At 40.7% G+C, this 15,271-nt stretch overlaps 1 protein-coding gene across 1 annotated transcript in view; it reads right to left on the reverse strand.

The window, feature by feature from the left end:
* Positions 1–9,175: 9,175 nt before the first annotated feature.
* The window catches only part of htr2aa (5-hydroxytryptamine (serotonin) receptor 2A, genome duplicate a), a 32,063-nt gene continuing 25,967 nt past the window's right edge, over positions 9,176–15,271 (reverse strand). The window contains exon 3 of the mRNA XM_088913525.1: positions 9,176–11,124. Within this exon, the coding sequence (XP_088769651.1) occupies positions 10,328–11,124 (797 nt within the window). The 3' untranslated portion in view covers positions 9,176–10,327. The remainder of the gene's footprint in view (positions 11,125–15,271) is intronic.

Genomic DNA, 15,271 nt, shown 5'->3' on the forward strand with positions numbered 1-15,271 from the left:
GAGAAGTTTTTACTTGTGTCTTTCTGACATGGTTTCCCTACTTGACAGACATGATCAGCCTTTTACCAATCACCTCTCAAATTCTATTGAACTTCAGTAATTTGTAGTTTGTACTTTAAATAATAATTGAATAACTGATTGCTTTACATCTGGTATCAGGTAGATGACAGTTCTTACACAACACAAGTGTGAACATGACCTACTCCCCTCAGTGCTTTTAACTGTTCAGAGGTACTGTTTAAGAGACACATTTATACGTTAGATGTATTACAGGGCCTCTGGCTGTATTTCGCTTGTATTCCTTCAGATCTCATATTGTTCAGTGTCCTGTGATTCATTTTTTTCCCCCTACTGTATTTTGGCAGGATTTTCTTTTAAACAAAAGCTACAGGATGCACTACAACCTTCTCTAGATCAAGCTAGATTTACCAGCGCCTGACATATAAGGTCGTTGTGACTTTATTTGCAGCTACATACTCTATCAAGCTTGGTAAACTGAAGGCACTTAATTATTTTGTGTTACACCGCAGTTCCCTGCAGTGCAGTGCTGCAGGAGGTCTGACAGGCTGACATTCAAGCACTGGGCGTCGGGCTTATCCGTGCAGCTTTGAGGAGAGCTGGGGAGGATGGTACACAGCTGGACAGGCTAGTTGTGCAGGGCTGCCCAGGAATCAGGCTGACAGGCTGACAGGAACAGGCCTGTCCAGGAATCAGGGAGACAGGCGGTCAGGAACAAGGCTGTCCAGGAATCAGGGAGACAGGTGGTCAGGAACAAGGCTGTCCAGGAATCAGGAAGACAGACTGACAGGCTGACAGGAACAAGGCTGTCCAGGAATCAGGGAGACAGACTGACAGACTGACAGGAACAAGGCTGCCCAGGAATCAGGGAGACAGGCTGACGTGCTGACAGGAGCAGGCCTGTCCAAGAATCAGGGAGACAGGCTGACGTGCTGACAGGAGCAGGCCTGTCCAAGAATCAGGGAGACAGGCTGACAGGAACAAGGCTGTCCAGGAATCAGGGAGACAGACTGACAGGCTGACAGAAACAAGGCTGCCCAGGAATCAGGAAGACAGGCTGATGTGCTGACAGGAGCAGGCCTGTCCAAGAATCAGGGAGACAGGCTGACAGGAACAAGGCTGTCCAGGAATCAGGGAGACAGACTGACAGGCTGACAGGAACAAGGCTGCCCAGGAATCAGGGAGACAGGCTGACAGAAGTGCAGCTATCTGGGGAAACAGGCAAAAGGGTTTACGGGTTTCACCACCGGATCGGTGGTGGAACAAGAGGTGGTCTTTGGTTGCCAAGTGCAGGATTATCGAGCTGATCACCTTAGCTCAATGTCAGAGCACCGGTCCAGCAGTGAATCAAGCCGTGAGTGTGATGGTTAACTGGTGGCTTGACTATAGGATTGGCTGCCTGATTGATGGGGAGCTGGGCAGACGGTCAAGCGAACTGATCTTGTCCTCACGGGGTCGGCTGGAAGGCAAGCGCTCGTGACAACACTGCTGTTACCCGTGGCGACTGCAGGTAGCGACCTGCCCCCAGCCATGGCGTGACATTTTGAAAAAAAGTTTTGGAGCACTTCAGATTTTGTATGGCAGTGGTGATCACAAAAGAAAGTAATTGTCAAAAATAAAAAACCACAGAAAACAGCCTTTCATAATAATTATTTTAATCTCAGTCCAAAAAAGAAGAACCTTTATTAAACCGCCATTCTCCTTTGATAAGCTGGAGGTTTCAGAAAGAATAAAAGGTTAGTTGGATGCATGCAATTTCATTGGTCATTATGACCTGCTGAGTTCCATGCTTATTTAAAAAATCATTTTTAATCATTAAATTGCAAGGCCTTGTTCCAGCTGTTCCTTCATTATTAAATAGATCTTCAGCACCTGGGTCAGTTTGCACTCTTTCGCACTGGATTGTGAAATATCTAAGGCCTGGAACTCAATGAGCTTACCATTGAGCAGACAGTGTAACTGAAGCCTGACACCTGCAGTATCGAAGGGTTATTGTAACTGAAGCCTGACACCTGCAGTATCGAAGGGTTACTGTAACTGAAGCCTGACACCTGCAGTATCGAAGGGTTACTGTAACTGAAGCCTGACACCTGCAGTATCGAAGGGTTACTGTAACTGAAGCCTGACACCTGCAGTATCGAAGGGTTATTGTAACTGAAGCCTGACACCTGCAGTATCGAAGGGTTACTGTAACTGAAGCCTGACACCTGCAGTATCGAAGGGTTACTGTAACTGAAGCCTGACACCTGCAGTATCGAAGGGTTTGCTGTGGAATGTGGCTCCTTCCACTGGATATTGATGCACTGAAAAATCTCGTGGCTCCAGTCAGAGTGGTGCCTTAGCAGTCACTCATCGTTTAGATGCTGGTGGAAAATGCAATCCAGAATGCTGTAGCCTTGTCACGCTGAAGGATCTCAGCTTTTGCTGGTGGCACTAGTTTACCGGCACCCTAAAATGTGTCTTAGGCCATGAGAACAGTGTCTTAGGCCATGAGAATCTGTAACTCATGGTCCCTTTATGTACAAGTTTATGACTCAAACATATCTCAAAAACTCCACTCACTCACTTGTCCAGTCTGCTTACTTGGGAATTCAATTAATATGATTATTTACAGTATCGTCTAGTGCCTTCAAAAATGTGACTCGTGACTTTGAAGGAATTCGCTCTTTGAAGGCAGCAAGATGAGATCTTGTGCATATATGGTAGGAAGGAAGACTGGGCGGCCTGTTTTCCCCCAGGCTTATGAATAACATCACATGACGACAATTTCTTTACACAAAGGGTTGTGGGGGTGTGGAACAAGCTGCCCAGCCATGCAATTGAATATGATCCCCGAGCTTCTTTCACAAAATGGCTGGATGAAATTCTTAAAACGATTAATGACTCCATCGCAGCTCACTGGCTACTATGGCTATTAAATGTGACCTGTTGTGCTTTGATTTTCTTGAAAAATGTTCCTAAATAAAAACGCATTATTATTTAGTAATTATTATATCGGAAGAAACCCAGTCCCATAAATGACTATGTTCGTTGTGAGCCTCTATTGCCTGTTTATTGAACTATTAAATGTTCTATGTAGTTCTAACACAGGTAGCTTCAATCTGGCCAAAAAAAAATTAAAATGTTTCTGTAACCAGAACACCTGTTCCACAGCAAAACTCTTAGTTTTCATTTATTTTGCTGTGATTCCATCCGGTTTATTTAGACAAAAATAACTTTTTCACACCAAGGCAGCTTAACAGCAACACTTGATATAAACACTTTTTTTTTGCCAGTGAAATGTCTGGGGCGATCCTGTTATCATTTAGCTCGGGCTGTTCAGGAGCTGTGCCGCTGATAGAGCATCTGCATTTCAATCTGGGTGAGTGTGAGTCACTGTGAAAACACAGGAATGTGTCACAAAAACAAATATGCCCCTCACTCGGCTTAGCTACAGTAGGAGAGAAATGTAAAAACTCTCTTTGGCACCCTGAGAATTCTCTAATAATAAAGACGTAAAAACATGGCTGAATTTATGGAAAAAAATAAGACTTTAAATATTGCTGAAGACAACAAATAAGCATGAATTCACAAAAATATGCCCACAGGAAATTAAGGTGAGCTTGTCTTTTGCTCAAGTACTAATGTATACTTCTCTGACTACACAGGTTAATCAAGCAAAGTAAATCTGAATCTTCCTGTAGCCTGCACTGATTTGAAATAGAACAATTACTAATGGGACCAAGGCTGAATATTGGAAATTGGTAACGTCTGCATTTTAATTCATGACAAAGCAAACGTCTGTTTAATTTCTTTGACCTGAAAGATAAAGCTTTCTTGCAATTCATATGCCCTTCAAGGACTTCTAATATCAATAGCTCTATAAAAGAGAGATTTCAGGGTAATATGAAGTTATTCATTCAATTTGATGAACATATAACAGATAAAAATTCAACATTTAATTTCTGAAGAGAAGTAACATCATTTTTAGACAAATGTAAAAATGTATCTTGTGAATTGTGGAATGACAAAAACGATCGAGTTAAAAAAAAGTCTTTTTTGTCCATTTAATAGTCATGTTTTTTTTGTAAATGAAATCATTTTCGAATGAATGTTGAAGAAATGGCTCAAAAGTAGACCAAGGCCATATTAGCAACTGTAAGGTAGTCAAGTTTCAGCAAAGAGTTTTCTTATATTATAACAAAAAGAAGCTTGTTACCTCCTTCAATATATAGTTACTGATGGTATTTTAAATAGCTTTTAATACATATTTATCAATTAATGGAAATAAGGCTTTTTTTTTACCTTGACATTCTTAAAGTGCAGGTGTGAGATCCCCTGAAAATGTATATTGCTGTTTTAACAGTTTTAACAAGTGACAACAAAAGTAATTTACCAAGTCGCATTTCAGCTGAGAAGAACGGACTGTTTTGTGAGTTTGAAATACCTGGCGAGATAAGCTTGGCTGATCCTGCTTGGTAAATGGGCAGCCTCCTGGCCACAGGACAAGACAAGAGGCTCAAAACCCATTCAGCCTGAGTGAACCCGTGAACCAGGGACAGCTACAAGTTAGAGATGGGGCAGAAGACAGATGCTTTACGAGTACGAAGCGAGCTGTTCGAGTTCAGTATGTATAGCTGACTTTGTACTGTAATGATGGTGATTAGGTACAGCTGTGTGTGATTGGCTTGTCATTGTTATCCCTCCTGAACCTTAGAAAAAACGTCCAGTTAGGGGGTCTTCTGTGAAAAAAATATTTCGTGTACTACTGGCACAGAAAACGAGAAAGAAAGACGTGTACGGTACAACAAGGCGGACATGGAAAGAGTTATTTTCCATCGCCTTGCACACTGTTTCTTCAACACTTAAGTCAGTCCCATTGCAAATACAGTACAGGCTACAAAACTCGCAGTCACTGTATAATGAAGTGCGACACAGTTCATGAACGGCAAACTGCGTGGAAAAGACAGCGTTGTTCGCTTGTTTGGTTTATTTGCATACGTCCTTAAAGTCGGTCGTTGTGAAATCTCAGTACGTGAATTCCCCTTGTTCTGCCACGGTGTCCCCGCTGTAAGTATTGTGCTTTACCAAACCCCTCCTTACTACACGTTCAGTGAAGTTTCACAGTGCTATACTGTACCTCACTGTGCCTTCACTCTGAGTCAAGGGGAAATCTCCCGTCAGCCTGGCGGCTGCGGTCCCTGCTATCCACAGGTAAGGGCAGTGACGTCACCGCTCTGGTTAGCCAGTGGAGGCCGTATGCGTTACAGTACATTTATAAGGGTAGGAGTATGTATTTGTCATGAGAACGAGAGACACTACATCGGGAACAAACGTGGTCAAACTGTATAGTCCAATCACTCCATTAAACATGGACATTTAAAGAGATATCTCTACATCGGTGTTATATACTGTAATTATAGTGTAAATATATTCCTGAATAGAAAAAGCTCTCCACTTACTATCCACATTTCACCTTTAATTTCTTCAGTCTGGATTTGTCTCAGTTGGAGTCCCCCTTGCGCAGAATGATGGACGGCTTGTTTTCAGTTTTAATCTGTGTCGGGGTGGGGCAGCTCACAGGCCCGACAGGCAATGCCAATGAAAAATAATAAAATGGAGAGAAACTCCGTCGCATATTTTAAACATGTGACATTGAAGAATGTTCACTTTTCATAATTTTTAGATGAAGCCCCTCAAACTTTAAAGCACTTTCAACATCACAATCCTGTGGTCGAATAGATTTTTTTGAAGGGGGCACAGTGGTGGGGTTGTTACCGTGGTGACCCACAGCTACTGGTTTCGGGGTTTGATGACAGCCTGGGATGTCTTCCGTGGGGAGTTTGCATGCTTTCTCTGTGGTCACCTCCGGAAGCGCTGGTTTCTTCCCATAGTCCCAAAACATCGTACGCCTCTGTGTGGGAATGTCCTGCCTTTTTTCCAATGTAGACTGGATTAGATGGTAGCTCACCACAAACCTGTATTTAATTTAGTTGTTATTGAAAAAAGATGGATAGATTTCATAGAGTGCGTCATTGTAGAAAATGCAGCATGTGCAAAGAATTGAATCTATAAACACTTATTGAAGACCGAACCGGTCAGTCTGTAACCTTTGCTGTACCTCTCAGACTATGTATTGTGAGATGTTGTGTTATTTCTGAGACAGCTGGTTGAAAGGAGAAACACACAGTTCACAACTCATGATTGAGACTCTTCGAAAAAAGATTACAGACGTGTTTCTCCTGTCTCATTGTTGCATCATTTCATAGCATGTTTCTACTTTCTATTTTTTATTTTCATAGTCAAACGATTAATTCTCATCTTAGTACCTTATTTTAAAATCAATTACATGCATAAATGTAAAACCAATAGACTGATCTGTGGTGCACTGAGTAATATTTTATTTGACTTTGTATTTCTATGTAAACATTGATCTAAAAAACTGGATCATTCTGTGTCAAAATCTAAAAACCTAAAAATAAAACACAATAAATTCACTTTCAAGTATTATAAATTAATGTTAAATTATAGGTCAGTTCTCTATTCAAAGCTTTGTAATACTTAAGAACTGACATCAATCATTTTTAGATGGTTATTTACTAGAGAATACTGTGAAGGTTCTGAATATTAAATTATTTGCATGAAAAATGAACATACTTTAGATATAATCTCATGAGATTCCTTTATTGGATTATGCAGGTCACTTAACTACCAGTGTTTGATGTTATTAGTAATATCAATGACATATTCATAATTCGTAGATATTAAAAGGATATAGCATGTTTTAATAATTCATGATCAATATCACTAAAGGTGCATCTTAAAACAACTCTCCAACAACAGGAAAAAAAACATAAAAAATTTAAAGCAAGACATTTAGACTTAATTAAAGGCTAGTGCAGTACTAATGATACTAAACAGTGACACAGATGCACTCTCTCCTAATGATTTTTATTCATAATTACCCTGAACTATACAGAAAATGGCAGACATGCCTACTGGCATTTCACGATGTTTGTTCAAAGAGTTTTGCAAAAAAATAGTACTTTTGCACAACCTTTACAAATATATATCATGTTCACTCTGAAATTATAACCAATTGATTTATAGCTCAACATTTGTCAAGTACAACGTATATCTATTGCTAAATATTGTTTACATACTGAAAGCAGAATGGGGTTTGAACTGTGCGCCATTCAAATGAGTCTGTTTCTCTGAATAAAATATAGCATGACTCACTCTAATCTGTCATTAAGGACATTCTGTAAAAGGCTTCATGAATACCGGATTTCAGTTCACTTCAAACACAATCAATATCTGTCTGAACCTGTTAACCTGTTCTGTTTTAAAATATGTATGGTAATGTTTTCTTATTTTTCTGGACTCCATACCCACCCCCCATCCCCTTTCTGAACTAATTTAACACTAACGTATTTTTATTTAATCTTGTAATTTAAATGTAAGTATTCTTTAGAATTGTGTCACAATTACCAGCAGAGACACTTCCTGTCGCTGACCAGTTTCTCCCTCTTCCTAGCAGGGGACCGAGGTGGGCCTGAGGGAAAACTGAGATCCTTTCTGGGGGAGGGAGGTCTTTGTCCCCCAGGCTGGATTTTTACTTTGTACTGGAGGGAGGGGGGGATTGTGGGTAACAACATGGAACTTTTCTGAGCTCAGTTATCCTCCCTCTCCCATGGCTTATGCTAGAACCGGGCGGAGCGGTGATACTGTGGCCAAGGATCTGCGCCTGTGGCTGGAAGGTTGCCGGTCCAAATCCTGCAGCCGACAGAGGAATCCTACTCCGTCGGGCCCCTGAGCAAGGCCGTTAACCCCAACTGCTCCAGGGGTGCCGTATAAATGGCTGACCCTGCGCTCTGACCCCCAGCTTCTCTCCCTGTCTGTGCCTCTCATGGAGAGCAAGCTGGGGTCTGTGAAAAGACAAATTCCTAATGCAAGAAATTGTATACGGCCAATAAAGTGATCTTAACCTCCCCAAATTAGCAGGCAGGTACAACAAACAGAACAAAGATTTCTCCTCTCATGGGGTGTAATGGCAAGGCCTAAGGTTGCCAAGAATGACCATTTACCAGTAAATAATGGACCGTCAGCACACTAGTCATGCTACACATCTTGTCATAAAGGGAATAATTAAAAATATTTTATCCATTTTAGCACAGGCAGGTTTTTTATGTTTTCCAGTCTGCTCGATTGAAAAAGGCAACGAAACAGAGTACAGCACATGAGCTGTATTTCTTATTGTCCGTTTTAAAATAGAAAGAGATATAATGCAATCAAAGATCTGCAATCCAAACACTAATGAATTAAGGTAAATTTACCAGGGACTCACATATCTATGGCTTCGTACTTTCTGAAAATAAGTGGTTGTGACAAAGCAGGTTGTTTTGCTTTGCCTTCATGATGGAGACATGGGAGATTCAGACCTTGAACACATCAGTGTCTTCAACACCCGAAGAAGACTCCACAGTCGAAAACGTGGTGTTTCCTTTCTTCTTTTTTTCAGCTTGGAAAAAACCTTTACTTGTTCCCAAAAAATAAACATCCTTCCAAAGCAATGTACTGTACATCAGAGTTCCAGTTTACTGGAAACTTTTGTTTTGGTGTTTTTGTAACCGTGAAATGTGACACTGTAATAGTTCTCAAAAAGAGCAAAATTGATTGTCTGAATTTATTGATGAACTTCATGTACCACACATAATATAAAATGGCAAGAGAAGAGAGTCTAACAGCCACACACTGCAAAAAGGCATGGGACATTTTACATTCAATTTCTTTACCTACTGTAATTAACATACTGTACACAGCAGTTCAATGTTTACACACACGAGTGTATGGTTTCAATATCCACGACCACTGACCAATGGCGTAATTTTTCACGTGTTAAGGTTTTTAATAGTGTTGGGTGTTCAAAGAATGAAAAGCGTTCAGCACGGATAAGATTTTGTGACATTAATGCTAATATTCTGTGAAAACAGAATTTCTGTAGTAAAGAAATGCTTGCCCTCAAAGCTTGAAAAACGATAAATCACGATGTATTCTATAATATTTAACTCAGCTGTTTCACCTCAGGTTTTCTTATTCTTTCAAACCACATTTGGCCCAGTTTAAATTAAATGGCTATCCCACCAAAGATCCACAAATCTGAAAGCTGGTTCTTGACAGGAATGATTTATTGGGTAGATACAACTGGTAGATAAAGAAGCACCATGAAATGAGCTGTTGGGAGGATTCTGTTGGCTGTGGTGGATATAATGTCTTAAATGAATCTGGGCTTGACACCATTACTGATTCAGATTTTGTCTTGGGTAGAACACACCCTGTTTTGAAATCATCAGTTGAAAGTATCTAGCTCCAGAGAAGCTAGTGAATCACAACAATCCATAAATTCACTCTGCTTTAAGTTCACTGGAAAAAAAAACCCAAGAACCTCTTGCACTTATGAATGATCCTGCATGAAACGAAACTGACATTACAGTGAATGAACCTTGAAAACAAACAACACAATTTATGAGCCCTCTGTGAAGAGGAGGGGGAGTGAACAGAAAAGCTAGGATCAACATCAATGTGTTTAGAAGCTTGTTAGAGTTCAAGCATCAGCTTGAATGTTGTTTTTACATTTGAATGACACATTAAATTGAGCTCATCGGAACTACCCAATAAGCAAGTAAAAGTAAACTTGTAAGAACTGCTGGTGTTCACTTTAAGTTGAAAAGAAATACCTTCTTCTCAGTGCTGAGTGGGTGTACTGCCTGTAGCTCTGCAATAATTAACTTATATTTCTACAGTTTAAAGCTCAGTGCATTTCAACAAAGACACACCAGTGCAAATAATCTGCAGGTCTCCAATTATTGCATTTTCTAATATGCAAAAACAGGTTTCCCTCTGTTTTCTTGTTAAGTTTACTATTGGAACGCTTGTTTCTTTTCAGAAATGAGCACTGGAGCTAAAACACGTGTTCCATAAGATAACTGACAAAAAAAGGAATAGAAATAATAACATCATATACAGATAAATGTGCAAAATCTCTTTTCGGCATGAAAATATCAGCTTTGTAAATCAAAACAAGCGTGTTTTTCTGATATTTTCGAACATACCAAACCCTGGTTGTTTCCCTTTATTTTTTTCTTCTCTATATTTTCATCCAAGTATCACTCTTAAATACTATAGAAGAAGTCTCAAAGCACACTCTGCCGGTCTATTTTTGAGCACCCTTATTGAAATCCATCTCAGTGGCAAATGTGTAATTTATGGTAAGTTCCATTTTCCAAGGTTTCTGTCCTTCTGGGATGAAGAAAACCGCAGCCACTGACAGTTACACACAGCTCACCTTCTCACTGGCCTGCCCTGAAAGGGGCTTTGAAGTATTAAAATTGTTAATTCCTATAGCAACCAAGGAGTAATCCTTGCCTCCCATTCGACTGCTGTTCTTCAGGGAGCTCAACTCCCCCAGCTGGAGTTGTGTGGAGTTATAAGCCAATGGGGGAAGGGTATTCACCAGTATGAGCTGCAAGGGCTTCTTCTCCTCCTTGTACTGGCACTGGATGTAGCGCGAGAATGCAGAGCGATACGTCTTGTTAAATAAAGTATATACCAGCGGGTTGACCGCAGAGGACAAATAGCCTATCCACACAAATACGTTGAGGAGCCCTCCGATGACGTTCGAGTCGCAGGTGTCTTTGCAGATGACCGCCAGCACGTTGGTGATGAAGAAGGGGCACCACATGACCACGAACAGGAAGAACACAATTCCCAGGACCTTGGAGGCCTTCTGCTCATTGCTGATGCTCTGCATCGTCCTCCGCCCGTACGGCCCCGCCTCCCTGCTCAGCGAGCGGCGGAAGAGTTTCTCTGAGGACAGAGAGCTCTGCTGGAGGAAGCTGAAGGATGTCCACCTGGTTTTGGGCACCAGCTCATCCAGGCACATGGTGGCCTCGTTCTGCAGGGCGTGGATCGTTAAGAAGTAGGTGACCACCATGATGGTCAGGGGAATGAAGAAGGCTACAAACGAGCCGATGAGGACAAAGTTGTCATCTGCGAGGAAGCAGATCCCATCCTTCAGGACCTTAGAATTATCGCGAAGGCCAAACACTGGGACTGGCATGGATATCCCTGCAAACAAAGAGCAAAGGGCGCTGTTATATCAGCCAATCTATTAGTTTTAACCACAAGACACAATCCATTGTGATCTTTTGTAAACGCTCAGGATCTCATAGGTTGGGTCACATGCAGATTTCTGACTCCTTTCCTTTACAATGAGTTTGGTCTCCAGTGCAGAATGTAATCAAAGTTAATCTAATTTGCATTTCATAGTCAGTGTGAGTTTGTTAGAATCTAAATCGCACCTGCTTTAAAATGTCTAACTTCCTTGTTTCCAGATTTTTCTTGTTACTGATACAGGTCAGGCATTGAAGATATCTGCTGAGCTTAATTTTTTTTTATTCTAAAAGAACATATCTTATTAGCACTTAGTTTCTCAAACTGAACAAAACGCAAACTGATCTGTTATCACCCTCGCTAACACAGTATTTCATTCATTTAGTTTTCCTGTTGCTTCAAAATAGAGATAAATCTTAATGTCATGAATTGATGTATCCAATTACCATGAGATCAAAAGCTTGTTGAGGTCTTATTCAGTAGGGTGCCTGTATCTCTTGAGGTCACACTTTCAATTTTTCTTCCCATCAGCAATATTCATATTTTCCTGTTTTAAATGCAGCCATATTTTTGGCATTACAAGTGTCAGAATAATAGAACATTTCATTGTATCCTGACTATAGTTTTTGATGGCCTGAGAGCACATCTAACTGGAAGAACAAGTCAAGAAAGATATGAAGAAATCGCTGTGGAGGTTAAAACTAATACAAAACAGTTCATCCATTGTATCAACAGCCAAAGAGCACCGAGGATTAGGTAAAGTCCTTAGCTGAGATGAGATTAAGAGAAAAAGAGAATTTGATAACACTGAAAAGATAATGTTAATATTTTAAATAAATATTTCACATGGATGTTCACTGAGGAGTTATGGAATATACTATGGAAAGAAACACAAAACACCAAAGATTTGGATGACCTCTGGCAAATGAAAGATTACAGTTTTGCCTCCCCCAAAAAAACTATTTTTCGGTGCAATAGCTGCACGAAACTATGTTTGCTATTGCACTAAAATATACTACACGTTTTTTGCTTCGTCATTTGATGTGACAGAAATTAGGACATACTGTATACTGTACTATATTCCCTAAATTTGTCTAAACCTTGGTGGTCATTGGTTATTACACATTCTAAGGCACGCTTAAGGAAATTAAAGGCAATTCTATGCTTAACCTTGGCTAGCCACCTCAAATATGTGGAGGTGTACAGGTATGTACAGTAAATATAAAGCTAAAAACAGGAGGCACTGCTTTATACAAAGGGTTGAGAAAGTACAGAACACGCTACCCATCCGTGGTGCTGAAGCTAATACCCTGGCTTTTTTCTAGAAGCTGCTGGATGAGGCTGTTGGTGTCACGACCACCAGCCAGCGGAGATCAACTCCCAGAAGAACTGACCAGTACCAGCAGCGGGTTCATAATAACAAGCGCCGCCGCACGTGTTAATCCATCAGCGCAGGCTCTACCGTGCGGCACGCAGCGCTATTTAAACCATCCAGACCCGCTTCCCTCTGCTCGGTATTGAGTCTTCTCTTTGAGAGCTCAACTTCGTGTGAACACTGAACACTGAACACTGAACACTGAACACTGAACACTGAACACTGAACACTGAACACTGAACACTGAACACTGAACACTCTTTTGCCTCTCGACCTTGGACCTCGCCTTCTGTTTCGGATTGTTTGCTTCTCTCTGTACTTCCTGGTTATTGATCTACCTTTCGCTTAACGACTGCGATCTCGCCTGATGTTCCGGATTGTTCGCCTGTCTCTCTATCGCTCCTGCGTCTGCACAGGATCTGCAAGCCTTTTCATTGAGGACTCCTGATAGTTGGGTTCATTTGCTGCTAACTACTAAACCAGCTAGATGGGCTGAATGACTTCCTCTCCTTTTTACAGTAACTCTTCTTAAGTTCTAAACTGAATGCACACAAACCCAACAAAACAGTATGTGCGTTGTCCCTTTAAAGAAACAAGATCAGGCAATATGTGCTATGACCCAGACAAATGTCGAAATATTACAGTAACCACGTTTTTATGTTTAAGAGCTCCTGGCTCCCATTCCAGAGGCTAATTCTCTTCAGCTAATGTTCTCATTCAAAAATGACAGCTTAAACAAATGGGCCAGGTGTTTATATGTGGTCATGCTGAACAGTTATTCAGTCTTCCTGCTGAATTTGATACTATTCCAAACAAAACGAATAGTTTCATTCCCCTTCCTCGGGCTTTTCTTCAAGACTTTGTACGTGTGTTGTCATGCATTTGGCGGTTGGGAAGGGGAAGCTAAATTAAACTTGTTTTCTGCCAAACACAAAAGCTAAGTAGCTCAATCCTGTCATACATACAACATAAACACTGCTCTAATTCTATACACCTACACAGTAACAGACTCACTTAGCATTCACTGCTCTGGGTACTCTGTAAAGTTATTTTAAATTCCAATAGAAATTTTGATACAGTATATGTTAAACTGACGTCTTTGTGAACAGAATAATGTGATGGATCAAAACCAGTCATGATTCTCGCTACTAGGCCCATGTGCTTTATGTATGCATCCAGTGCTATATGTAAAATAGATGCCTCTCTTAAAAATTCTAGGCCTTGTATTTTTAAATAAAAATCTCATTTTATTATATAATTTAAAATATTTTGAGTATACATGGTCTTTAAAATGAAAGCAGATTGTGCTGAAGTGTAAAGCCTCACATTACAGTATATTGTTTAGCACACAATTACACAGTACTGCTGTGCAATATATTGATCAACATATTGCTGTACTACACAGAAAGATACCTTTCATTTTCACCCCCTGAATTCTATTGGATATATGTACAGCAGTATTTAAATCGGTTCAAGATCTTGGTATCAGAAATGAACGTGAAGGGAATTATTAAAGCAACAACTGACCCCAAAAAGCTTAAGTGAAATGTCAGCATTTACTGTGTTTGTTAGCTTAATGTGACAGGGGCAGTGTTGTCACAGACAAAACGCTGGCTTCTCAAGTGTGAAGTCGATGACAGGTACAAGCCACCTGAAATTCGGTAGCCTAACTTCAGGGTTGTGTCTTTGAAAACAGATTGACAGAGTGCAAGCAATGCAGCACAGACTACATGGAGACATCGGACTGTGTTAAAAACCCTCAATACCATACTCATTTTACCCTCCATTTTTACTCCAAAATGAGTGTGGGTTTTTTAAGGGAGCTAGTGTCTGCCGGTTCGAGGGCAGCAGCCCAGAGTGTGGATGTGTGTGCGTCACGGCGTGGAAGTAGCCAGCCGAAATGATCCTTATCTCTCAGCGGGAGAGCAAGTTGCACGTCCCGCAGATTGTTCTGTGCCGATGATGATAGTCTTAGAGAAGGGATCAATTGTGTCTGCAGTGAGCTGGAGAATTCCTTAATCTTTCCTCTAGATCCAATTAATTAAATATAATACAAACAGCGCAGCAGGGGATCACACACACCAACATCTCTCCTATCCTGCAGCTTTTAAGGCGGTCTGTGATTCTTGAGCTTTGTGTGAGCTGTTCAGGACATAGAAATTGACAGCCGTCTTCTCATACAGCAGGTTGTGATCATTTGCATCTGGCCCCCAGAGGCACTGTGCATTCTTCATGTGGTCCTCAAGAGAAAATAATTATACGCCCAGGTCTGTCTTCACACTAAAAGACATAATTATTTTCCCTCATAACTTGATGCCTCATGTGCATGAAAAATAATAATTTGTGCATTGAAACAGCATGATATGATTAACCATTTAACTCAATTTTCACAAACTGTTTATGGAAGAAACCTCTCTTCCCTTTTAGACTTATGCATTTGTCATTTTCACACAAAGAGTTACATTTTCCATTCCTACATATCATTGATGGTCATGGATTTTAAACTGCTGGGGAGTCTGGGAGGTAAACATACAGTACTTCAGCAGAAACTAGTTATGTTGTGAAGTTTGATCTTAAATTGGTTGTGTTGGACACCGCTTATTGGTATGAGTGACTTTTGATAAGGGAACAAGCTGGAGGTCTTGTAACTTCCATGTGTCCTCTGTAATGTCATGCTGCCATTCTGGGGGCACATAATCTTAGGAGGAGGTTTAATATGAACAGCCA

This window comes from Atractosteus spatula, chromosome 4 (genome assembly GCF_055471065.1).
Source record: "Atractosteus spatula isolate fAtrSpa1 chromosome 4, fAtrSpa1.hap1, whole genome shotgun sequence".
NCBI lineage: Eukaryota > Metazoa > Chordata > Actinopteri > Semionotiformes > Lepisosteidae > Atractosteus > Atractosteus spatula.